The 24,883-nt window shown below is 40.9% G+C and overlaps 1 protein-coding gene across 7 annotated transcripts in view; it reads left to right on the plus strand.

Annotated features, from left to right (window-relative positions):
* RBMS1 (RNA binding motif single stranded interacting protein 1) overlaps nucleotides 1-24,883 on the plus strand; it is a 206,074-nt gene that overhangs the window by 59,900 nt on the left and 121,291 nt on the right. The window contains exon 1 of one of the 7 annotated variants that reach the window (XM_028113046.2): nucleotides 16,027-16,428. The exons of 5 other annotated variants lie outside the window; for them this stretch is intronic. In XM_028113046.2, the coding sequence (XP_027968847.1) occupies nucleotides 16,360-16,428 (69 nt within the window). In that variant the 5' untranslated portion in view covers nucleotides 16,027-16,359. Of the gene's footprint in view, nucleotides 1-16,026; nucleotides 16,429-24,883 lie in introns of those variants that run through there. One more of the 7 variants, XM_028113050.2, reaches the window with a different exon arrangement.

The following is a 24,883-nucleotide window of genomic DNA, read 5'->3' on the forward strand; positions in this document are numbered from 1 at the left end:
GACACCAGGCAACCCTTTAATTGGAATGATAAGAAAGATGAACACAATACTTGCTGAACATATAGGTACAATGAGGGCAGTTTTGTTAATAATAAATGATTTGAAAGAAAATGGAAATTATTTAGTAATTTGTCTTAATAAGTAGGTGGTACTGCCTGACATCGTATTATTTCTCTCTTGAAATAACTTGATATTGCTAAGTGCTAACTTCCAAGAAGCAATTTCTTATACAACTATGTTAGTATTTGTTCAGAAAGATGCTTTTGATTGCAAGTAATAGAGATGCACTACTGTTTGTGTTAAGTACTAAGGGTATGATAGTTCTGAGAATATATAAGAGCATCAGAATCTCAGCTATATCAGAATCTCAAGGGAACCCAGGAAAGCTGCCTTCCCAGGCCTTTAGGATGGGCAGGAACCACAGTGGTTGTGGCTTCATGGAGACCAACTGGATGACCACTCTCAATTCAAGGCATAAATTCAGAAGAGGAGGTTTGAATTTTTCCTCTTGAATTTCCACCCTGTCACCCAGTTGCTCTTTGTTTATCTGGTGTCTGTGTTTGGCTACTTTGCTTCTCACCAGCATCTCATTCCTCCACTCCTGTGAGTCTCAGTGTTGTTAAAAACCCCTGCCCTGTGAGTCAGTATTACAAGTGATGATTCCTCTGTCTCATTGTTTCTGCATCCTGCCAACTTCAGCTTAGTCACGGCCCCCAGCTCCTTCGTGGCCTCCCTAGCGAGGCCCAGCACCCAGCAATTTGGCTATGGTAGGCTCCCTGTAAATACTGGTTGAATGAACGGATGAAGAACATTGTTTTCTTTGTTTTGTTTTGTTTTTTTAAAGATTTTAATTTATTTATTTGACAGAAAGAGACACAGTGAGAGAGGGAACACAAGCAGGGGGAGTGGGAGAGGGAGAAGCAGGCTTCCCGCCGAGCAGGGAACCCGATGTGGGGCTTGATCCCACAACCCTAGGATCATGACCTGAGCTGAAGGCAGACGCATAACAACTGAGCCACCCAGGCAGGCGCCCCGATGAAGAACATTGTTAAGGGATTTAAAGAGCAAGTTATCTTCTCTTTTCATCAAACTTTAAAGGAGCTAATAATATACAAAATAACTAAAGGGCTGCTGGGAGAGAAAAGATATTTTGAAAATTTTAAGAGACCTTTAGCTTAAAAAGAATTCACTGTAATAATAGTAAAAAAAAATTACTTGTTTACAGAGGCACCCAAGAATTGTATATGTTTAAACTTGAGAGTCCAGACTATCACATTAAAGGATACTTTAAATTCTCCCACTTTGTGCTACTCCATTTAGGCAGCTGTACATCCAGACTGTTAGCAATGGAGATAATTGGGGGCTTCAGATCTTAATCTTAATTATTTGTCTGTGAATAGATTCTCCAATCCTGGTTGTCTTGACGCAACCATCCCTTTTATGACTGTTTTTAAACTACCATGCCTTCCTATAGCTGCTCATCTTTTAGCGTTTGGTTGCTCAGGGTATAAAGATAAATACCCAGAAGGAGTTCTCAATTCTTCACTCCTTTGCTTGCTTTTTTTCTTTTTAACTAGGAAAGAAAGGTTCTGAAGCTCATTCTGTAAAATAAAATCTTTACTAGTTTCTGCCATTTGTATAATAGTTTATAAGTAGATGGTAGATATAATTAGACCCAAATGTGTAATTTTTCTTTTCATTTGAAAGTTTTCCACTAAAAATTGGGTTCAGGACTCTGAAAAGCATTTTAAAATTCAGTTGCTCAGCTGTCCCTCCAAGAGCATGAATATCCAAAGTTGCCAGTTAATGGGGCTTCCATTCCTACTGCACTTTGGAAATGATCAGCATTCTCAAATGCATTTATGAGAGTATTTTCCCTCATTAGGAAAAAAGTGCTTCTTAGATTCTGAAGATTTTATGTGTGAAAACAAAACAAAAACAAAATAGAACATAAAAGTGCTACACGAGTATGAGGAAAATACTCTCTTTAATTTTATGAAAATGGTACTTTTTTCTTGGATTCATAAGTCAATAAATGTAAAATAACTTGTTTAAAGAGTTGCAACTGTGCACAAGGCATTAAGATAGACCCCAAGCTCCTGACAAGCTTACATTCCAGGGAAACACACAGGTAGAACCAACATACGATACTAGTGGCCATAGTAGGGAGCATATTGATTTCAGTGGCGACATCAGAGGACCGCAATGAATGCCGACCAGGGGAAATAGAGGCTGAAGGAAGTCTGAACCGTGGGTCTGGATCCCTACAGAAAAGCTGAGATTGGATCTCTAGATGTGGAGTGCTAGTTTTGGGTAAACTCCTATATGGAAAAAATCTAGAGCAGGGAAGAAAAGAAGGCAAAGGAAGATGACCAAAAGAGTGGACATCTTGGCATTCCATGAAGATGCGTGACAGAACTAAATCATGTTGAATGAGAGGATGAAGAGGTGGTTGTGCGTGAGTGGTAGGGGCACAAGCCACAATACCATAGTCTGTAACTAGAATGGGAAGTGAAGACGAGCAAACATCCACTGATGAACAGTCTTCCGAGAACTCTGTCAACGAAGGCGAGAAGGAGCGAAACAGCTTAAGAAGCAACGGAAGGGGGTGCTGTTGGTGATGGCAGTGACCTGATAGAACAGAGGAATGGGAGCATAAAGACAATAAAGAGGAAGCTTAACATTTCTACATCTGGGATGGGAAGAATAATGGTGGTGTGAAGAGTAATGAAACAATACCTGTAAAATACTTTAACAATGTCTGGCACATTATGCACTCAAAAAAATGTTATCTAATAGTATTATTTTTTATTAAGAGTGCAGAATAGATGGAAGAATGGTAAATTCAGAACTTGATTTCATGCAATGATGTTAGTCCTTGAAGTAAAGTGGATAGGCAGATTTTGTTGCAGTGGAGTTCAAGGATCTGCAAGGTTGGGGTTTTAGATGACATGATACCAACTAGGAAAAGCTCTTAGGTATGTGCTAAATTATCTGAAGGTAAATAAATGATAAGGAATCTCTGTAATGATGTGTCTAATTGGCTTCTCCCCAAAACTGTAAGGGAGATATTGTCTCTTTTCCCTTTTTTACAACTAAACAGATTTAGGTGAATATTGCTAAACTAGCAAGTGGTAGAATTATCTTTTGAATGTGGCAATTTCTGTTGAAAACCCGTGTCTCTCCATTACTCCATATGGTGGATAGGCACGGGCTTTCAACAGAAATGGCAGTTTATAGGTCATAGACGGAGATGGAGTGTATTTCGAGGACTGTGCTGTTTTGCACTGAAGAACAAGGAGGAGGCAGATGCCTCTTGGTGTGGGGAAGACAGAAGAATCAACCACTGGAGTTTCAAGGGAAGTTATGTCATCAGGGGAAATTCTTTCTCAGCTGTTTTAATCATTCTAAAATACGTTTTGGTACTATCTTGGGTTTTAATAAATATATGCTCACTTGAGAAAACAATCATTCCTAAGCCTTCTTAGGTCAAGAGGCTCTAATGTTCATATACTTTATAGCAGGGTTTCTTTCTTTCTCTTTTTTATAGCAGAGCTTTATATACGTATAATACGTTATAGATATATCTATTGTATTGATGTCTATGTATTATATCCATTATATGTTGTGTATATACATGCATATATGTGTGTGTGTGTATGTGTGCATGTAGGGAGGGAGGAAGGGAGAGAGACAAAGCTGGGGGAGACAGGCAGAGAGGGAGGGAGGGGAGGGAAGCGAGAGTGAGAGAATGCACGCACACGAACACAGGAGTGCCGAAGTTCAGTGCTTATCTTTTCTGGGTTCCTGTAGCCACTGTCTGTTTCGTTCTTTATAACAACACTGTTCAGATAAGGGGGGGAGTGTGTGTCCTCCTCATCTCTGACTCTGAATGGTGCAGAGTAAGACACAGTGACTGATGGAAGTGTATAGCATTCTTCAGGTGTGCTGGACCTACAAAGAGGTTGAGAACAGCTGCCTTATGGAGAAGCCAGGTCCATGAGGACTTGCTGAGCTCTCCGAGGACGCCTTTCAGTGTAGTAAAGAGTGGAGAGTACTTGGCAAACCTTGGCCATAGTTTCATCAGCAGAGAAGTTTATGATGTAAAGACACTCAGTTGACCTAATTTAGGCATTAATACAGTCCTTAGAAAATATAGTGCGAGCTCTTGGAAGATAGATGAGAGCAGGGAAAACTCAGAGGGGGTGGCCCATAAGCTGTGATTTCAACAGAGTCAACAGGGAAGGATGAATGTGGTGTCGCTGATGGAAAAACAGAGGCTGTTTCCTGGCAAAACTCAGAGCCAGAACAGAGTGAGTTTGTGGGCAGCCGAAACACAAACAGTGATTGGAAGAGAGGTAAAGGGGGGAAAGAGGTGGAAGTGGAGAGCTTTACGAGTGATGTGCACAGATTTGCGTTTGATGTGGAGATTTCAGGAAGTAGAATGATAGGGACCAAAGAGGTCATAAAGAAAATGTTTGGAAGCAGCGTACATAACAATTTGGAATTAATAAGGACCTGTCAGAGGGAGAAACAGAAGACATTCCAGCAGTTGTACAACACGCTTGAGGAAACTTAGTAGATAATAGATACGGACAAAGGAGAGAGTCAGTAAGAACCAAAGAAATGCTGCTAATTTAGAAATCGTGTGTTTTCACTGTCAAGTGTAGACATGGGCCGAATCCTGTTTAATCACTTGGACTTGTGGCATTTTCTAACAGAATCACATTACCTTTTTACTATCTAGACTGTCATCTTGTATCTCAACTTTTTAAATGTTTTTTTTTTTTTTTTAGGAGAGATTCATAGAGGAAAGGGTAAAATGGGCAGATAGTGTTGTTTATTTAAAAGAAAACTTACAATCAGCTATGTAGTCCTTTCTAGGTGTTGGAGCACCAAGAATGCATTTGTCTTGGTTTCTGGATCCTCTGAAAATTCACCTCACAAGGCTTTTAGGACACTGGTATCATCTAAAAATACTTTGGTTATGGAAATTTTCAAACATACATTAAAGTAGAAAGATGAGCTTCAGCAATTCTCAACAATTTGTTCATTCTTATTTACTGATAGAACTTTTAAAAATATTGTGTGACAGAATGAAACAAAGTACATGATTTTCCATTACAAGAGCTTGTACGCCTACTTTTAAAAAAATTTGGTAATCATCAAAAACTTAAATTATGACTTTTTTAAATAAAGAGGGCAGAGATATAGAAACAGGGGAAAAAGAGTTTCTACAGTGATTTGCAGTGTTTTGTAGCCTGATATACTTGATGTTCATGGTAAATAGCTTAAGTTAATTCTAAAACTTCTTAAAAGAGCCCCTAAAATAGGATATATTTTTAAATCACTCAAGAGATCATGAATTACAGATCCTACAATGCTCTTCTCTAACATTGAAGAAGTTTGGCTAATAAATTGGAATTTATAATTTGTCATTGAATTAACATGTCTCAAAATTATAAGCTTGTTTGACTTTTATGGAATAATAATATCTGTTCAAATGGGACTTGCCAGCATTTTGAAGACATTCATTCATTCATTCATTCATACATTCATTGAAGCAATATTTGAATGCCTAATATGTTCTGGGCCCTGAGTTAGGTGCTTGGGATATATTAGCAGTTTGATGTGTTAATAATTCCTATAAGATAATTTTCATTGTGGAATCAATTACAGTTTTCTCTTATTACAAGGGAAACATTACAGATAAATGAAATTTATAGATAATCTCCAAGCTTATGGAGACTATAAGTTGGTCCAGACTATAGGTTGGTTCAGCCTATCGTCAGTTATTGGATTGACCAGTTTGTTTCACTTGTTCATATTGGCTTTATCTTCACTCTGACAGTGAAATGACTAAAAGGAAAGCTGCATAAGGAAGAAGGAGGAAATACAAGGGGCTGGTCACTTCCTGAACAAATATGAAATATCGGATAGTAGCATCTACTAATAGTCCTTGCTCCAAGTAAACCATTTATGCTTTTTCTCTGTAATGGGGTCATTTTACCAGCTAAGTTACTGTTTTTGATTCACTTTGTAATTTCATATCAATTTTAAGGATTGTGATAACCATTTTAAATGTATGTCTTATTATATCTGACTTTCCTGATTCCTGTAAAAATTGCTTTTCCAATCTGAAGCCAGAGGAAGACTGAGAACTGGCATTCCAGGTCCTGCAAAAAGATGGAAATCTGTGTGTGAGCCTCGTAGGTTTGAATTAATGCTGTGCGCCAAAGCAGCACTGACACCCGATCTTTGGAATGTGTGTGTATGTCTGTGCGCATGCATTTGTGTGACTAAAACCTGATAAAGAAGTAACAGTACAGGACGAATGTTCTCAAGTTCTCTTTGCAACTGACAACTTTAAAAAAGCACTAATAGCAAGAAGTGTGGAATGGAGAAGTCTGATAAATATCTGCAGATTTAAGTTCATCTCCCTTTACCCCATCTTATTACATCAGTGCACTGTATGAAACACTATGGGTGTAATTGGATATGATTGTGAGGAGGTGGCCCAGGAGGGAAGTAGACAGTTCAGCTTGCGCCTTTGTGAGATTAGGATAAAGTTTCTCATTCTGACTTGTGGAGACTGTGCCCACTACTCGTAAGACACCCAGTCAGATCTCCTTGGAAAAAAATCAGTCTGTGAGTCATTTACTTGTAACCTCTTAGTAGCTCTGTGTTCTTAGGAAGGTTGAAAATGAGCCTTTGAAAAAACATATTTCTACAGCCTAGGCTATGAATAAAAACACTACGTGTGTGCATTTGTATGCATTGTGCTCATGCACCTGTATGCCATCTAGACAGTCCAAGACTCACCTTTTTCACATTTCAACATCTCTGAAATCAGAATCCATCTTATAATTTATGATCTCTGATAATTACTGTTGTCCATTTTTTTTCAAATGTCAATGTCTCAGTAATTGTCAAGCATCTTTTAATCAGTGGCATCTTGGATTGCATGATATATAGTTTATATCCAAATATTTATAGGACACTCATCTCAGAGAGATGAGTAGGACATTTCTCCTTTCCCCAAAAAGTAAAGCAAGAAGATTTATTCTGACAGTAACAGTTTAGGTCAAGAGAAACCATTTGATTGTGGACTCCTGTTTCCTTAATAAGTCATACACAAATGCAAAATGTGTCATTTATTACAACCCCTCTTATGATTCCAAGTGGTCTAAAAATTAGGATGAAAACCCATCATGTTTACTATAAAAGCTGATTCTTTAAGATTTGATCACTCCATTTCTTAGCTCCTGCTCTTTCTAACTTCAGATAATCATGGTTTTGAAAAATGGGTGAAAATCTTCATTTCAGCTACGTGTGTGTGTGTGTGTGTATAAGAAGGCTGCTTGCCTCATCCATTCATGACTCTAACAAAACCTATACAGGACAGTGGGTTAAGAAACTCATCGGAGATTTACAGACTTTTTAAGCAGTCTTATAAGATTGTTAAGGCTCAAAATGAGATGACTCTTCCCTCGCTTCTATGGGTAAGGGAGTGTGGAGTACAGAGAGAAAAACACTATACAATCTATAGAAGACATAGACTAGTTCTGGGGTAGGACTGTGATAACATAGGTTTAGATTTGGAGACCATTTAACATAGAACTTTGTAATAGATACGGCTAAATGTGGATAGATGGATTGAATTTATTTTTGGTCAGGATGTCCGAGGAGAGACAGTAGCATTCCTTCCATTAGTGCAGTACTTATTGGATGATTATTATATGCTAGGCACAGGGCCTGACCCTTAATAATTCTTTCCAATCCTGAGAGTCTATATTTCCGGGCTTCATGACCTTGGGCATGTTGTCTCACCTGTTCAAAAAAAAAGTGAAGAATGCCTGTCCTGCCTCCTTCCCTGAGACTTTAATACGGTTATGTACCATAAGATCTTAACAGGATTTTAACACTTAATAATCCTTTAGTTGAAACATTATCATATTTGCCATTAGATCAAGTATTAGGTAGGAAGCTGAAAGGAGGGTGGTTCTGGGAGGATCCATTTAATATATTGTCAGCATTCTGGGAGTGTTCTTTATAGTTTGGAATTAGGAATTGCTGATGTCATGATCAGTCATATTGTCCTGACAACATCAGAATTTCCTCATTTGCCTTGTCTTCGCTTGGGGACTATCCATTTGCAACAGGTTTGTCATCTGTTTGCCCCGTGTATTAAGTGTATTAGATAACCCAGAACTAGTCATTCTTAAGGTCACTTAGGGCGGGGAATTTTTATAAGCTCTGTATGTAGCCCATTCCAGAACTTTTAACTAAATATTCTGATGTTGGAAAATTTGCCATCGTACATACTCAACTGAATAGAAATTCATTTCTCATTCTTTATTCTCTTGTTTGACCCTTTACATTTATAATTCAGTGGTGAATGAAAAGCTCCTCAGCATCTCCATTTACTTAAAGGACGTTATTAATTGTCCTATCACCCTCCTGTTCAGGTGAAATAGACATCATTTAATGGTAATCGTAGCAATGGAAGAGAAAGGAAACTGTTTCATTGGGGTTTTTTTCTCCTGTGTTTTTAAATGCTTTTAAATGCTCATTTCTGCTATGGATCCCAGGTTTGGGGTTAACATTGGTTATGTCCCCCAGACATAAATGAAAGTCTTAGGATAACCTTTTGTCAGTCTGAGCTTATAGGAGGGTGTTGTGTGTCCCACGTACAGTTGTTTGCTCTGTACTCTCAAAGTTGTCATTCCAGCAGTTGATTTTTACTCATGGGAAGGAGATGGTCATTCCAGGTTTGAATTTTGTTTTTCATGATTTTGAGATTTTGGCGGGGGGGGCGAGGCTGTAGTTTTCTACAAATTCTGTCGATACCCTAAGTCGTTTGTCTCTTCCCAGGTGACAAGAGACAGACGTGATGGCTCTTTCCAGCACAGTAGCCCCTCTCTTGCTTACACACAGTAGATGATTATGTTACTTCCATATCTTTAGGGAAACTGTAATTTCAAAGATCATCTCATATCTTCCATAATTTGTATATTTTACTCGAATTCATGGACAATTCATTGAATTACCTCGAAGTATTCTGAAAATAAGCACTTGTTTTCTTATAGGCTTGCTATAGGAATGGAGAATAACAGCTCCAATACTAGATTTCCACAGTCAAAGGAGATAGAGGATTGAGGCATCCATCCAGGTAATTTAGGAAAACAGTAATCCACAATAAATGAAACACGAAGCTCTTTGTCCTAGTTTTCCAAGTAGTTGACTCTCTTTGATTTTGTTATAGAGTTTGATGTAAATTCAATGTAGTATAAAATAAAGATAAAAATCTTGTCATATAGCCTTCTCCTGTCCCAGATTTTTTTTTTTGAAAAGAATAAGAACCTATATAGCTATTTTTATGGAAAACTTTGGAAAAGCGATTTAACTTACAGAGAACCATGATTTCAGAAATATGAGTAAGCTTTGAATTTTATTAACTATTCTTTTTTAATTTAAGATTTTGTTTATTTGACAGAGAGAGTGAGCACACACAAGCAGGGGGAGTGGCAGGCAGAGGGAGAGGGAGAAGCAGGCTTCCTGCTGAGCAGGGAGCCCGATGCGGGGCTCGATCCCAGGACCCTGGGACCATGACCGGAGCCGAAGGCAGACACTTAACTGACTGGGCCATCCAGGCGCCCCTTATTAACTATTCTGTAAGAGCAGGGTGGTAACTAATTTATGAGCAGATTATATCCAGAAGTTTTGTAGAGTAAATGATTTGTTTCAGATTTGGAGGATGTTTTGCCATAGAGAGAAATGTCCTAAATAGTGATTAGGATTTTAGTTGACCTATAAACATCTATGATTCCCACAATGAAACTAATCACTAATATGGTCTACTACTTTCAAGGGAAAATATGTTTTCAGTTCCAGTGCACGTTTCTGGAAGTACCTTCCACCTAGTCACCATCCCAGCTTCTAGAAGGTAGTCCTTTCTGCATCCTCTCCCAACTCCATTCTACCACCTATCCCAGAAAATAAAACTGCTCCAAGAGAGGAGTTACATCTTAGTAACCATCAGTTAAAAGAGATTTAGGAGCCAGATTAGGTGAGAATATATATCTGTACTATTAACTGTATATTCTAATATTGGAAAGCTTGCCTTCATATTCAACTGAATGAAAATACGACGCTATTCCGTATCCTTTTTTAAGTAACTTGCCTGAGGTCACATAGATGGTAACTGGGGAAGATACATACTTAGTCTTAGGCTCTTAAGTTTTCCCCTATGGGGTTTGGACTTGACCTTTAGCTAAGAGTTATAATAACCATTATTAATGTTATGGGAGGCAGGGGACTTTGGAGTCAGAGAGACCTGAGTTCAAACCCCAGTTCCATCTTGTATTGGATCTGTGGCCTTGGGAAAGTACCTTAAACCTCCAAGCTTCAGTACTTCAGTTTTCTCTTCAGTAAAGTGGGATAAACGTTCTTTCCTTGTGATTGTGTGTTTGAGAGAGAGACAGGGACACGCTGAGAGAGTGCCTGGAATATAGTAGTTACTCAGTAAATGACAGCTATTATTTATTAGTCCTTGCAGAAGAAGCAGTAGTAGGGCAAAGCCTGTTCTGTGTGGCTCCCCAGAATAGATTTAAGAATCATCAGAATATTGCTTGTGGTCAGACTCCTCAGAATACGGCTTTGTTTACGTTGTTCTGTATGCATTCTAGGATTTTAGCTATAGAGCTATAGTTTTATTATAGTGGTTTCATTTTTATATACGTACGATTTTATGTGTGTCTAGGGAGGCTTTAAGTCTAGAATAAGGGTCATAGATTTTTTAAAAAGCAAAATAGTAAATAAGAGAAAATATTGCTGCTACTTTAGAAATTGGGTACTTTATCAACTCTATTTGGTACCAGGAAAGAACAGAAATTTAAAGAATCTGCTGACCTCATATTTTTTTTCTCTCTCTCTCTTTTGCTGGGAGCCAGAGGCTTTGTGAGCTTTTAAACATAGAGACTCTTAAATGTAAACAATTTTTTAATGTGAACTGCTTATACTAACCAATACCATGTGATTATATTTTATTCATTAAAAATTGTAATTTGAAATAATGTTGGGTGAATTTTTCCTCGAGTCCTTTCTGTTTTTAATTGTGATCCAAATAAAAAAGGTGCCTGAAATGCTTTAGCAGTGATAGAGGGATAGAACCTGCTATAGATCTGTTCTTTTGTTGATAGAGATGTTCTATTCTTTCTTATCTCATTGGACATCTTCTCTGCCCCCGATTTTTCTTCTTTCAAAGCTTAGTTTCCTCACATACTTTCTTTGTAGTAATTTCATTCAAAGGCTCCTTTCTTCTGCGGGGCTTAGTAAAGTGTGTGTTGGAATGAGGGGGCTCCCTAGCCTTTTGACTTTTTGTCATCTGCCCCCTTCTGGGAGTTCATCAATTAGCCATGATTTCAGCAGCTATCACCCCAAATCCACATGCTCTCTCATACAAGCCCTCTATCTCAAGGTCTGTTTTTCTGGTCATCTGCATAGTGCTTCTTTCTAAATGTCTCTCAAACAAAACATGTATACATCTGAGCTTCCCACACCCATGTTGTGTATCCTGTATTGATCTTTCCCTCTGGCGGACTCCCGTAGCACATACTTGTCTAGACCACTTGGCTGGGACTTACCACTTAATGCCTTGCATTATTAGTGTATAGCAACTCAGGTGCTGTAAGGGTTACGGTACTCACCTAGGAATTGGAGCATTATTTGTAAGGCTTTGTGGGGAGACAGCATTATAGAGTTAAAGGAGCACAGGATGAAGTCTTTTAACCTGGCTGGGTGTCAGTTTTAACACTGCTTGCTACTTACTAGCGATGGGTAGGTCAGTCAGTCCTACTTTTTTCCCTGTCATCCGTAAATGGAGCCTAATCACCCTACCCACTTCATAGGGTTGTTAATGATTTATATAAATGAAAGTCACATTTTCAGATTGTTTCTTGGGACAAAGGTCTCCCAAGTTCAGATTCTCAAATTCCAGGTCTACAAATGCTTGGAGGTCGCGGGTCCCCTCTCCTCTACTGAGATCGCAGGCTTCTGCCTGTATTGATTGGCTCAGTCCTTTATTAGTCTCCTTCGCAGACTCCTGCCTTACAGAGTGTAATCTCTGATGCTGTCCACTGTCTTCCCATTCATACCGAAATGGTCCTGGTTCAACACATAACTTCTTTAAAGGAAATGGGACAAAAACAAATGCGGGAGAAAATCTTCAGGGCACCTAGGCTCTTGAAACAGACTTTTTGCCACACTTTTTTTTTTAACCTCTGAAAGTTAAGTCTGTGGTGTACACAGACTTAGAAAGCTCTTTTTACTTGTTGTCAATTCCATCTATACCCTTGCTCCTTCCCTTGATGGTTAGCCAGACGTGCTAGGCATCAGTTATGTATACAGTACTCCCACTTAAATCTACAAACCACCTCTATAAAACCTGGAAAAACAATAATAACAGCTGCCATTTACTGAGTTGGGCACTTTTGTTGGTATACCATAGGTGTACTTGAGACAATCTGTGAGGAGTCTGGGACTCCAAGAGGTTCACTCACTTGCCCCAGGCCATGTGGCTAGTAAGAAGCTGAAATGTGGAGCCAGATTTGTTCGGCTATTTAAATTTTGTTCCTTGGATTGTGAAATCCAGATTCACTTAAGCCATCTGAAGAAGGGGGGTGTGGGGTTAAGTATACACATGGAGGGGCTATTGGAAGCCAAAGCAGCTCTAGGGACTGCTGCTCCCTTCATCATCTCACCGCCAAGTGCTCACCCGCTCCTGGCATCTGCTTTACTCTCTGCTTGCTGCCAGTCAGCTTCCTGTTTACTCATAGTTTCTGCTGCTTCATAACCTTGGCTTGCATATGGTTTTGGCTTTTTGTGGCCTCAACTCTACCCCCTGGCACTGTTGCAGTTTCAGCCTCTTTCCTAACTAGTTAAGCTCTTGGAGTTTTCTGAATCAGATTCCCAAGGGTGAGAATCTGATTGGCTCTGTTCATTTTTTCTCTCTGAACCATGTCATAGGTCACTGGCCAGTCTCTGGATTGGCTGCTCTTGGGTCAGATTCCCATAACTTTACCCACCAGCTGAGCTGGGGGTGCAGGGTGTTGTAGGACTGCCTGGACAGCAAAGTCTCAGTTTCCCTTTCAGGAGAAGGAACATGTACAGGACAGATTCCAAAGCCCTTATTCTTCCCATGATAACTTGCAGCTTCTCTGGAATGTTTCCTTGCTTTGTCTGTCTTAAAACATATTTGTTTCAAAGGTCAATAAACTTTCCCAGATGAATCTCACTAGGATCTATCCCTGTAATCATTTACAACTAAGCACTTGTGAATATCTATAACTGATTATATATACACACATGATTTCATATTTCTGTTATCTCTCTTAGGTTGGAATCATTTGGGCTTTAGTGACTTCATTACATTTTATAGTCTTTGAGGCTATCTTCTCCTTTCTTTATAATGCTTTACTTAGTTAAGAGTATAGTACCTACTTAAGCTTGAAACTTTTGAACACTGGCTGGTAGACATTGTTTTTAAAAATAAATGCCTTTTGTTTTCTCCTTGTATGTCATTCATCATTATAGGATACTGTATTTTTCTGATATTTAGGTATCTTTTTTCTTCTTTTTTTTTTAAATATATTTATTTGACAGAGAGAGACACAGCGAGAGGAAACACAAGCAGGGGGAGTGGGAGAGGGAGAAGCAGGCTTCCCACGGAGCAGGGAGCCCGACGCGGGGCTCCATCTCAGGACCCCGCGATCATGACCTGAGCCGAAGGCAGACACTTAACCGACTGAGCCATTCTTTTTAATATTATTTATGTTTAATAAGAATACTAATGTATTCTTAGCATACTTAGTATAAAGTATTATTAGTATATTTTAGTATTCTAATTTAAATTTTGTTATCACTTGAAATTTTGCCTTATCCCTGTAAATTATTGCAGGGTGTCAAATCATGTCTTAGCATTCTAGAATAGCACAACATCAAAAGTATTGTAAACTTAGAGCAGAGCCATAGAAAAATTAATCTGTGCTATTCTTTGTGGTTTAGATTGTGGTTTCCTAAGAGACCAATCATGACAACTGAGGTTGTACATGGAATATTTCCATAGATGATAGGTCTGAACTTCTGGGGTCCTGGGCATTAAGTTCTCAGGAAAAGGTGCCTATAACTTGAACAGTTCTACCTAACACCTTATATTTTATACCTGTGGTTGATAACTTGCTGTAAAGCATCCTAGTGACGGGAGATAGCAAATCGGCAGCTGAAACAATTGTAAACCCATGGAGTAGTAGGAAATAGTTCTAGCATGTATATAATATTAACACGCAACTGAATGTTTGTTGTGCTGTATTTATTTAAATCACTTTATAGGACAGATATGTTTCTGTGAATTTTATCTAGCAAGTTCTTACTTGTCCACGGTGTACCTAGTACTGTGCCTAGAATAAGTTCCTTTGTTGCTGTTTTTTGTTTTTAATGGAAAGAATTAGGAATTACATATATGTATATTTTGTGTATATGGTTTTTAATTAGGTGAGACTTGCTAGTTCTCATCACTTTGCTGGAGAATGTTGGGAGCATCTTGGAATATGGAGATGGAATATGGTGACTAAGTCACCAGCAGGTTAACTAAGATGAATATTTTCAGTTCCTTGCTGTTGGAAAAACCTTTGAATGGCCACCCCCCCTTTTTTTTTTTTACAGTTTATCTATCTATTTATTTATTTATTTAGTAATCTCTACACCCAGCATGGGGCTCAAACTCAGAACACTGAGATCAAATAGCCACAGCTTCACTAGAAGACCCTAGGGGACACTTTGTTTTCCTTATGGCAGCCAGAAGTTGAGTGTCTTCACTTCTTAGAGGAGTTAGGATTTTTCATTATCATGGCAGATGGCTCTTTCCAAGGTGTTAGAGGCCAGAGGCCAGGGGAAAAACTTTGTAATACCGCTGTGATACTACCCTGTAATACAGCTGAACAGGCCAGCATGAGAGATGGCAAGCCTGCCAGACCCTGCCCGGGGTCTGCCTGTAGGACTTGCTGTAGAGGCCCTTCTGCGATGCACAGGTTCTAGGCTTCAAACACCAACTTGAAAAAGTGATCAAGAAAAGGGGCATCTTAAGCCGCCTTAGATAATTTCAACTGGGAAACAAAGGAAACTACCTCCTCCCTTTGTCTCCTTTTTGCAGTTTCTGAGTCCCTTCCGTAGAACACATTCGGTGGCATCTATTATTTAACGTATAGAGGATTACACTCACTGTTCCAGTTTAAAGGAAGGCTTACCAAACCAATGGCCTTAAGTGATTTTCGCTATTTGGTATTGTCATCTTGAAGGTAAGCTGGTAAACTCTGGCATGGGAATGAAGTACAGAACTTTACCGTGCGTACTTGCGGTGAGAGGGTGGGGAGTGTAGACCTGTTTTCCCGTGCTAAAATTTTAGCGTTGTGATTCAGGGGAACGCGGATTTGCAGAGGTTTGGTGGAAGGCTGGTTTGTTGGTTGAAGTAGGAGTGATTGCTCGCACCCTTTTGGGGAGACTGGGGGCGGGGGTCGTGGGTAGTTTGGAAGGATGAAAGAAAAGAGAGAAGACCCGGGACTGGTTCAGTTACTACCCAGGTGTCAGAGCGCTCCCCGAAGCCATACCCTTAAAAGGGGCTTCGAGTAGGGGTGCAAAGCTACCGCTAGTGCTTAGGCAAAGAGCCGAGGGGAAAAAAAGAAAAGAGGAGGGGGGTGGCTACTCCAAGGAATGTGCGGCACGCGGGGAGTCAGACCCAACCATTGCATTGCACGGAGCGGGGGCGCCGGCGGCTCCCGGGGCGGCGCGGCCCCGACCCCGGCCCCAAGCCCGGGAGGGAGCGGGCGGGGGCCGATCGGCTGGCGGGGCTGCGGGCGCGACGCCCAGAGGGCGGGCGGGGAGGCGCGGGTGGGCCTGGGCGCGGCGCGAGGCGGTGCGCTGCCGCCTCCCCGCCCCCGGCCGGCGCGCTCTCGGGGCGGTGGTTGAGGCCGCGGTAGGTGGGGACGCGGCGGCGCTGCTCCTCCGCTGCCGCCGGCAGAGTCCGCGGCGCCGCCAGCTCCGCGCGCGAACTCCCGTCCATGGCACGCAGGGCGGCGGCCGCCAGAGCTGCCCGAGTCTCGCCCGCCGCCGTCGCGCCGCACTTTTAGGCGAGTCCGGAGGTCGAGGGCGGAGGAGAAGTCAGCCCGGAGCTGCAGCCCCCGCCGGCCGCCGCCGCGCGGCGAGAGGGAGTTCCCAGAGCGCCGCGGCCCGGGCCGGCCCCTCCTGCGCCCTCCCCCTCGCGGCGAGGCTGCCCCGCGCCCGCGCCCGCCGCCCGCGCCCGCCGCGATGATCTTCCCCAGCAGCAGCGGCAACCCCGGGGGCAGCAGCAACTGCAGGACGCCCTATCGCAAGCAGGTGAGGCGGCGGCCGGGATGCCGCGCCGAGGCCGGCCGCCCAGCTTTACAAAGGGCGCCAGCGCTCGGCCGGACACCGCTCTTCTTCTTGGAGGGACCGGACTGGGCGGTGACCTTGTTTCCGAAGGAGGCGGCCCGCGGGGACGGCTCGGGCCGGTGACCTTAGCTGGGGAGATGCCCTCGTCTCCGCCGGCCGCTCCGGGTGGGATGTGGAGGAAGGGGAAGGGGCGGAGAGGCGGCGAGAGCGCAGCGCGCCGGGCCAGGGGCTTCTCCCCAGCTCTGCAACAAGTTTGGGTCCCCCCCCCGAAACCTTTGTGTGTAGAAGAGTACGATAATAAGTCTTTACGTTGGTTTGCAACAATCTTCACTCGGAACCCGAAAGAACCTGCCTGATTCATAGCAAACCCGGAAGACCAATTTGTGTGTGTATGTGTGTGTGTGTGTGTTCGCGCGCGTCACCCCCCATATATATATTAAAAAAGAGAGAGACGAAACAGGAACTTCTGTCACTTTCTCAAGGTTTTCAGTTTTCAGAAGCACAGGGAAATCCTGTGACATCCTAGTTGCAGAGATACTTGGATAAACCTGAGTCATACACATGCCTTTTCCTATTTTAATACCGTTTCATACATTTTTTAACAGATTGAACTCCAAAGGCACTTTAGTGGTTAGATCGAAATCCCCTGCCGGGAAAAGGAGTGGAGCTGGGAGCTTATAGTTTCGGCCTTTTGTTTTGTTTTTTCATTTTTGTTTTTAAAAGAAGGTTACTGAAGCCATGTTGTGATAAATCTCACAGAGCCTTTCAGCAGCAGCAATAACAAAACCTAGCTTTAAATTATGTAAAAAATGTGCAGGTCTGTTTAGAAAAGGTTAAACTGATTTAGAGGTCAGCGGCAAGATGCTTGTTGAGAAAACAAAAACACGATTGCAGATATTTTTCTACCATAATAAATCTCTTGTCTACATCCTTAGCCACGGAGACAAATCAATTAAGTTATTATCCCAATAATGATACAAGCGAACTCTATCCTTCCATGCAGACCTTAGCTCTGTTAAGATCATGACAGATGACAAGGATGCCTGGTGGCTTTCCTAAAGACAATCACAGGATTATTGATTATACGTAGTCCTTTTTGTTCTCAAAGTCATTTGGGGGGGTATGTCTTAGCATAAGTATATCTGAAAGTAGGGCTAATTTGGTCAAAGAGTGACGGTGTCAAAAAGTATTCTTTTCTGGTCTTGGGTTCTTTTACTTGTTAGCTTTCACTTGAAAAGGTAGTAAACACCCTGGTCTGTGGGCCTTTGCTGTCCAAGTCAATGCAACTTTTACCTGGCTTAAGAAAAGCTTTTTTTTTTCCCATGAAAAGAAAAATCTGCATTTCTGACTTGTCTGAAGTATATGCTAAAATCGTCTAGATTCAAAACCAGGCATCTCTAAACTCACTTCGTGTGGCCTCATTTAAAATAAATGCCCTCGGATCCAGCATACTTACATCAACTTCATCAATGATGCCAATTTACAATAAATATTCTTCTCCTGAACCCTCCTCTTCCACCCACCTCTCTCTACCTGAAAAGATGGCTAATTATGTAAAGGCCTCGTGTATTCATTTATTTGTTGTCAAAACCCGGCGGGGTGTTAGCTCTGAAATGGGGAAAAGGCTCTGAGGGCGAGGCCCTTTTGCTGTGAGGGGCTGGAGGTTTTTTTGTGTGGAGGGGGACAGCCTGCTGGTCTGGAGCACGCTGATAAGATGCTCTTCTTTTCACTGGGCTCTCCTTAGATTCAGAGACTAAAAGGGCTGACTGAATCAGAAAAACAAACAGACTTTCTTTTTTCTATAGGCAAAGAAAGAAATGAATGTGTAGGCATTATACAGACACAAGACCCCGGGTACCAGTGGTATTTGAGTCAAAGGCTTCTTTTGTTAGTATTTAGCCATTCACTGGGAAAGCACACTTCCAGCGTGGGGACCTGGTTACCATGAGTGACTTTGTGATCTCATCCTGGCTTCGTCTAAACGGGAAGTCTAATTAATGCCTTTTATAAGATTTTGTGATGTTAAGCTTGCACCTTTTTTTGGTTTGTATAAATTTGTTCATTTCGATGAAAGAATAGGTAAATTTTAGGTGTACAATGTGATTTTATTTTAATCTACAAATATATAAGCAGCTCTTAGAGCTGATTTCAGATCATTTGCCTGAGGAAAAAATTGAATGTGAGGAATACCTAAAAATCACCTTTTGGAGAAAGATAGGAGAATCACAGTTTTTTAGACATATATGTTAGTAGTAGCTGGCCATCACTGAGCACCTTACTGCCTGCTGCAGGTCACTGTTCTAAGTGCTTTAGGTGGATTAACTAATTTCAGTCATCTTGACAGTCCTATGAGACAAGTAATACTATCTCCCTTACAGCCGAGAAAACTGAGGCACAGATTAAGTAACTTGCCTGGTCTCTACAACCCAAAATGCCGAGCCAGGATTTGGACCCTGGCAATCAAGCTCTTAAAACCATCACATTGCAGTTGCCTGCTTACGGGCACATCTCAGTAGAAACTCGTACAGAGCTCATCCGTATCACTGCCCATTGCCTTTCTCATCTCAAAAGTCCAGTTTAGGGATTCCTCCTGCCCTTTTTTTTTTTTTTTTGATGGGAAGGGTGGAGGTTGTGAGGTTGAAAGTGAAGGATGAAGTAAATGGATGGTATGGATGGTGGGTTCATGACATTTGAAAGCCAAAGTATTGCTTCAGTGAATGTAGAATCTCCTTTTAAAAACTTTATATTTTACATGTATTGGAGTCAGCCAATTTCAGTTAAAGCAGAGGTAGGTGGTGCTCGCCCCCCTCCTGCCCCATGTAGTATATCGAGGGCATCAAAGAGCACTGATCTCTGGCATCATCTCGGATAAACAGGATTTTCCTGCATCACAGGCCTATGAGCACATTAGAAATACACCTGCTTGGCTCAGGTCAAAGTGAGACACTTTTGAGTGAAGTGATAACCTAGTTAGGCAGTATCTAGACGAAGATTGTTCAAGCCTCAGTGGAGAAGTGTGTACATCTTATTATTGTTGACTGTGACTTTCAGAAATGTGATATTCCTTAAGCATATCCAGTCTGATTGTATGAAAATGCCCTGCAACCTAAACAAAAACCATTTATCAGGACTTCTATAGTTATGAACATATTTTATTGTGTTTCAAAAGAAAAAAAATACTTTATGTTAAAGGCTTTAAATACAGAAAACAAATATTTCCGTTTTGCTTTGGCTTCTTTTACAAGCCACTTCTCTCTCCATGTTTTCTGACTTCCATTTTAGAACTGTTTTCTCTGGGTAGTTGACTCAGTTATGTCATAGAATTTGGTTTTTACAAATTGTGGCATATAGCAATTCTTTTCTTGCTATATGCCGTCGTGGTTTGCAATGGGGCCTTTGAGGAAGAGGAGTGAATGCAAGAATTTGTGTGTGTGTGTGTGTGTATCTTTTTCTTTACAAAGATATTGCCAGCTAATAGCTGTACTTGTTAAATGTTGCTAACTTTTGATGAGTGAAGTGCTTATCTCCCCAGTTCAAGTAGATTTACATAGTTTGCTGCTTTCTTGAAGATTAACTGGGTGTAGCTGCACGTGAAGAATCCAGCAGTGATTCAGTGTTTGGCCTTGTTGGAGGATGACATACAAAGCTGTTGATTAATCCTCTTCAAGCACTTTCTGTTCACAGCAATCGATGTGTAGTAGATTGGGGTTTTGTTAAGTTTGAAGATTAAAGTTGTGCATAGAAATATTTAAATGAACACTGTCTGAGCTATTCCCAACTTGTTTTTAGAAGAAGGTAAACATACTCAGGCCGCAGAGATTGGCAGTTGAGGGGAAGGTAGCAGAGAACTAAATTGGTACGCATAAGTAAGGTCTTACCTTATTTCACATTAGGCTATCTCAGAGGGTTGGTGATTCAGTAGTATTTATGAATCAAGGAATTGTGCTTTAAATATGTATCCATAGCCATTTGAAAAGTATAGAATTCTCTATCTGTGATTACCCCTTTTTTCTGCTGGGTACCCCTTTTGGCGGCTCACTACATTTTCTGTAGTTCACTTCAGATTTTGAACACATTCTTGATTTTGTTCTTTCTTCCATTTAGGGGCTGATGTCAACTGGGCTCACCACATATTAGCAATACTTTTCAAGCTCATTCTTGGTGGTAGGGCGTATTATGTGTGTGTGTGGTGGGGGGGGTCTGTCTTGCCCAGGTTTCTGAGAATATATTTCCAAAGCACTCCCCCAAAAATAAGTATTTAAAGATATATAAGTGATATTCCTTCCCAACCTCAATTGTATTTAATCTTCACAACATCCATATAAAGGAGTGAAGCGTCAGGAATTTTGAGGCCGTGAATTTATTAAATGGCCTAGTTGGCGAAAGCAAGGTCTCTGATATCAAGGGCTGGGTCTGCTACTAGGAAAAAGAGAAGGAAGCCCAGCTAAGAACAGCTGGAGCCCCACTACACTTCCCTTTCCTTGGCCTCCCAAAGACATGTGGCACACAGAGGTCCCAGATTTCAGCTTTGGGAAGTGTAGCTCTGTAATTTATTAGTGTTTTTTGTTATTTCGTAAAGCCCTTTACTCTAGGGTTGTCAGGTAATATCCAGGATGCCAAGATAAATTTGAATTTCCAATAAGCAATGAATAATTTCTTACATCCATATGTCCCAGGTATCATGTGGTACTGTGTATTTTTATTCGCCCAGTCCAGCAAGCCAGTCTCCCAAGAACCCAGTTCGCTTTTTAAAACTAGTTATAAAAAAAAACCTTATTTATAAACCATACTTTTCCTTCTTTTTCCACTAACGTTTTGCCTCTTAGCATATACCTTGAACCCTGATGATAATGTGGATTTCACACTGTTAACTTTGACCGTCGCTCAACCTAATTGAAAGACACTGGCTTAAGTTCTGGCTCTACCACTTGCATGCTTTTCATTTTCACTTAACCTGTCTAAGCCTCAGTTTCTGTTAAGGAAGGATAATAGTGCCCATTCCACAGGGCTGTTGCCATCAGTCCTTCTGAGGTACTGTTACTATTAATGTCCCCACAGAGCAAGCAACAGCGGGTGGTCCTGGGAGACTCTGTGTGATCCTGGGAGACCTTGACACAGCCTCTAAGGATGGACTATGTTTAGAAAGTGGGGGCAGCCTCCAGATGGGTAAGGACCTGGAGCATGAAGATGAGACTCTCCACCACTGGAAGGAGAGAGAGAAAGAAAGAACCCAAAACTAGAAGAGTGCACTCCACCATGTTTTAAAACAATTGTTCCTGTATCATGCTTTTATTAACAGAAATTGCCTTCTCTCTGGGGAAAGAAAGCCTTCCAGTCCTTTCTATTTTATGCAAAGATATGGTTGGAGAAGGAAAAAAAAAGAGCATTGATGACTTCTATCAATGAGAATTTCTACCTTTTAATTTGCTTGAAAACAGATATGATTATTAGTATATGCATGATGATTTCCTGAATTCTTTGTCTTGTTTGTACATTTGGTTTTCAAAGACGCCGTCTTTGCATTACTCAGAAAAAATAAACTTTTTTTTTTTTTTTTTTTTGGTCCTTGTACATCTGTAGGTGTTTGGTGGGTGTTTGTTTTTAATCTCGCATCTGTAGAGAATGGTTTGCTTAACACATTCTAAAAGCTTAGTAAATTTTAAAATAGGGTAGACTGGCCATGAGGAAAGGAAGCAAGCTTTTTCTGGAGTAAGGACAGGTGAAAAAATTAAATGGAACAAACTAAATTCTGTGTTCAAGAAATGAATCAATACAGCTATTGTTACTTAGCACTTACTAAGTGGCAGCAGTGACAACAAAACTTGGTGTGAGACAGAGCGCTACCCTAATAAATAGAATTGTATTTGGGTTCCACTTTGCTTATTTAAACATATGGAATTTCAAAACAATAAAATGTAAACTAGGGAAGATTATATTCGTGTTTGTTAATCGTGCATACACTGCAGTCTCAAAATGCGTTCAAAAAAAGGACTGGAGGAAAATTGCCAAAATATTAACAAATATTTTCCTCTGTTGGTGGGTAGAATCACAAGCGACTTATTTTTAGGGATTGTTTACATTTTTTTCGACCTTCCAGTCTTTCTTTCTCCAATAAATATATAGTTCTTCGGTTGTCAAGAAAAAAAGTGAACAAAAATTTAGAAAATCATATTATTTTAATGTCTAAAAATTGTGAAAATCCAAGAAATTTACGTCATTGAGAATTTCAGCCAGTTGTACTTAGGCACTCCTTGGTTCTGTTCCTGAGCTCTGAGATATCTTTTCCTATTCTTTATGAATTTCTATTCTTCTTCTTTTTTTTTTTGAAGATTTTATTTATTTATTTGACAGAGACCCAGTGAGAGAGGGAACACAAGTAGGGGGAGTGGGAGAGGGAGAAGCAGGCTTCCCGCTGAGCAGGGAGCCCGATGCGGGGCTTGATCCCGGGACCCTGGGATCATGACCTGAGCCAAAGGCAGACGCTTAACGACTGAGTCACCCAGGCGCCCCTCTATTCTTCTTTTTACTGCCAACTCTTGATACCATCTTTTTGGAAGTCACCTATTACTGATGGATAGTTTTCATATTTATGAACTTAGTATTTTCCTATTTTTTTAATTTATTTTTTTAGATTTTTAAAATTTATTTATTTGACAGAGAGAGAGAGAGGCAGCAAGAGAGGGAACACAAGCAGGAGGAGTGGGAGAGGGAGAAGCAGGCTCCCCGCTGATGCGGGACCCTGGGATCAAGACCAGAGCCAAAGGCAGACGCTTAAAGACTGAGCCCCCCAGGCGCCCGGTATTTTCCTATTTTATATAGACCAAACAGGCCTTCTGTGTTTTGATGTTTTAAAAACTGTTTTTAAGACATTTTTGGGACACCAGTTTATCTACATGAGTCAGTCAGGGGAAAATGGAGCTATATATATATGAAATTTCATATTCTAGATTGCTCTTCAAGAAAGTAGCCACCCTAAATATATCCTGAATACTGAAGAATTGGCCACTATTGTCTCTGTTTTCATTTGACTTACAGCTGCACTTAAATATAGCTGTTTTGTGGACAGATAAGTTCCCCTGCGTTTAATTTCCACATTAAATGTGAAAAATCGACACTGTTCTACTCCTTATGTCAGAATACTTTGGTTTTATTTTATTATGAATACTCATGACTCTCTTCATCACATACTTCCTTTGTAACGTTAGCTTTTTGAAAGGGCAGCGGAGCGGGAGGCGTGGCTTCTTTCTAGGCCTCTTTAATTTATAATGGAACATGAGGTTTCTGTAGGAAAGACACCGTACAGGTAATGTCAGCACCTCAGAAGCTGTTGTTGCTGTGTAACCCACGGGGATTTTCAGTATATCAGGGGAGTTTTAGATGTGAACGGTCCAGGCTGCAAGGCTTCCAGTGAGAGGAGGAGAGAGAGCCTGAGGGAGGAAGGAAGAGGTGGGGGCTGAGAGAGAGAAAGGAAAGCAGTGTTGCCTCCTTGGGTTCTTACTGTGTTAGCTGATGCGTCACTTTACAGAATCTGTTAAAGTCTCATTGTTTCAGTGCCGTGTATGTAGGTTGGGTGCAAATATGTAGCTTCGGGTTTTGTATGATCTCAGGTTATTACACTCCATTGTTTTCTTCGTGTCATTCCCATCACCTGGAATTTCCTTTTAGCTCTGCTCTAAGACAAGATCTGTCTCTCTCCCTGCCATCAGGGAACTGCCTAAAAATGGCTCTTTTGGAAGACCATTTATGATCAAACCAGTCCTACCTCGTGAAAGATTCTAGAAATGACTTTGTCTTTACTTTCTCTCTCTCTGTTCACAGTTTTATAGGTCAAGTGCATCAGACCAATTCCAAGGGAGTGGATATGTTCTTTTGTTTAACTGAAAGTTTAACAGACTCCAAAACATTGAGTTAAATAATTACTGAGTGTGTAACATAAGTCAGTTCGGGAACAGCCATCCTTCTGTAGGAAGTAAGCTGGTGGCATGCAGGGGATACACTGTTGCTCATCAGGGGAGAGGCTGGGCAGGGAAATCAGTTAGCTAGCTGTTAAGGCAGCTGTCAGATAGTGAGGACCCAAAAGAAGGCAGTTAAAGTGTGGACAAGAGGAACGACCAAATTTTTAGACATTTGAGTACATAAAGCCCCTAAAATGATATGTAAAATGTTGCACGTATTAGCTCTTTCCTGGGGAGAGGTTCCTAGCTTTCATCAGTGTGCCAAAGGGATCTGTGTCCTCCAAAAGATTTTATGACCACATGTGGAAGGAGTTGGAGAACTTAAAGATGATGCCAAATTTCTAACTCAGGAGATGGGATCGTTGGTTATATCATGGAAGGTGACATTTCAGGTGGAAGGGACATGACAGCAAAGATTTGAAGATAGAAAGCATGGGCTTAATATATTAGGTGAAGAGTGAGTA

This window comes from Eumetopias jubatus, unplaced genomic scaffold (assembly GCF_037043125.1).
Source record: "Eumetopias jubatus isolate StellerSeaLion01/CBP00866 unplaced genomic scaffold, mEumJub1_p1.0 scaffold_3, whole genome shotgun sequence".
Lineage (NCBI taxonomy): Eukaryota > Metazoa > Chordata > Mammalia > Carnivora > Otariidae > Eumetopias > Eumetopias jubatus.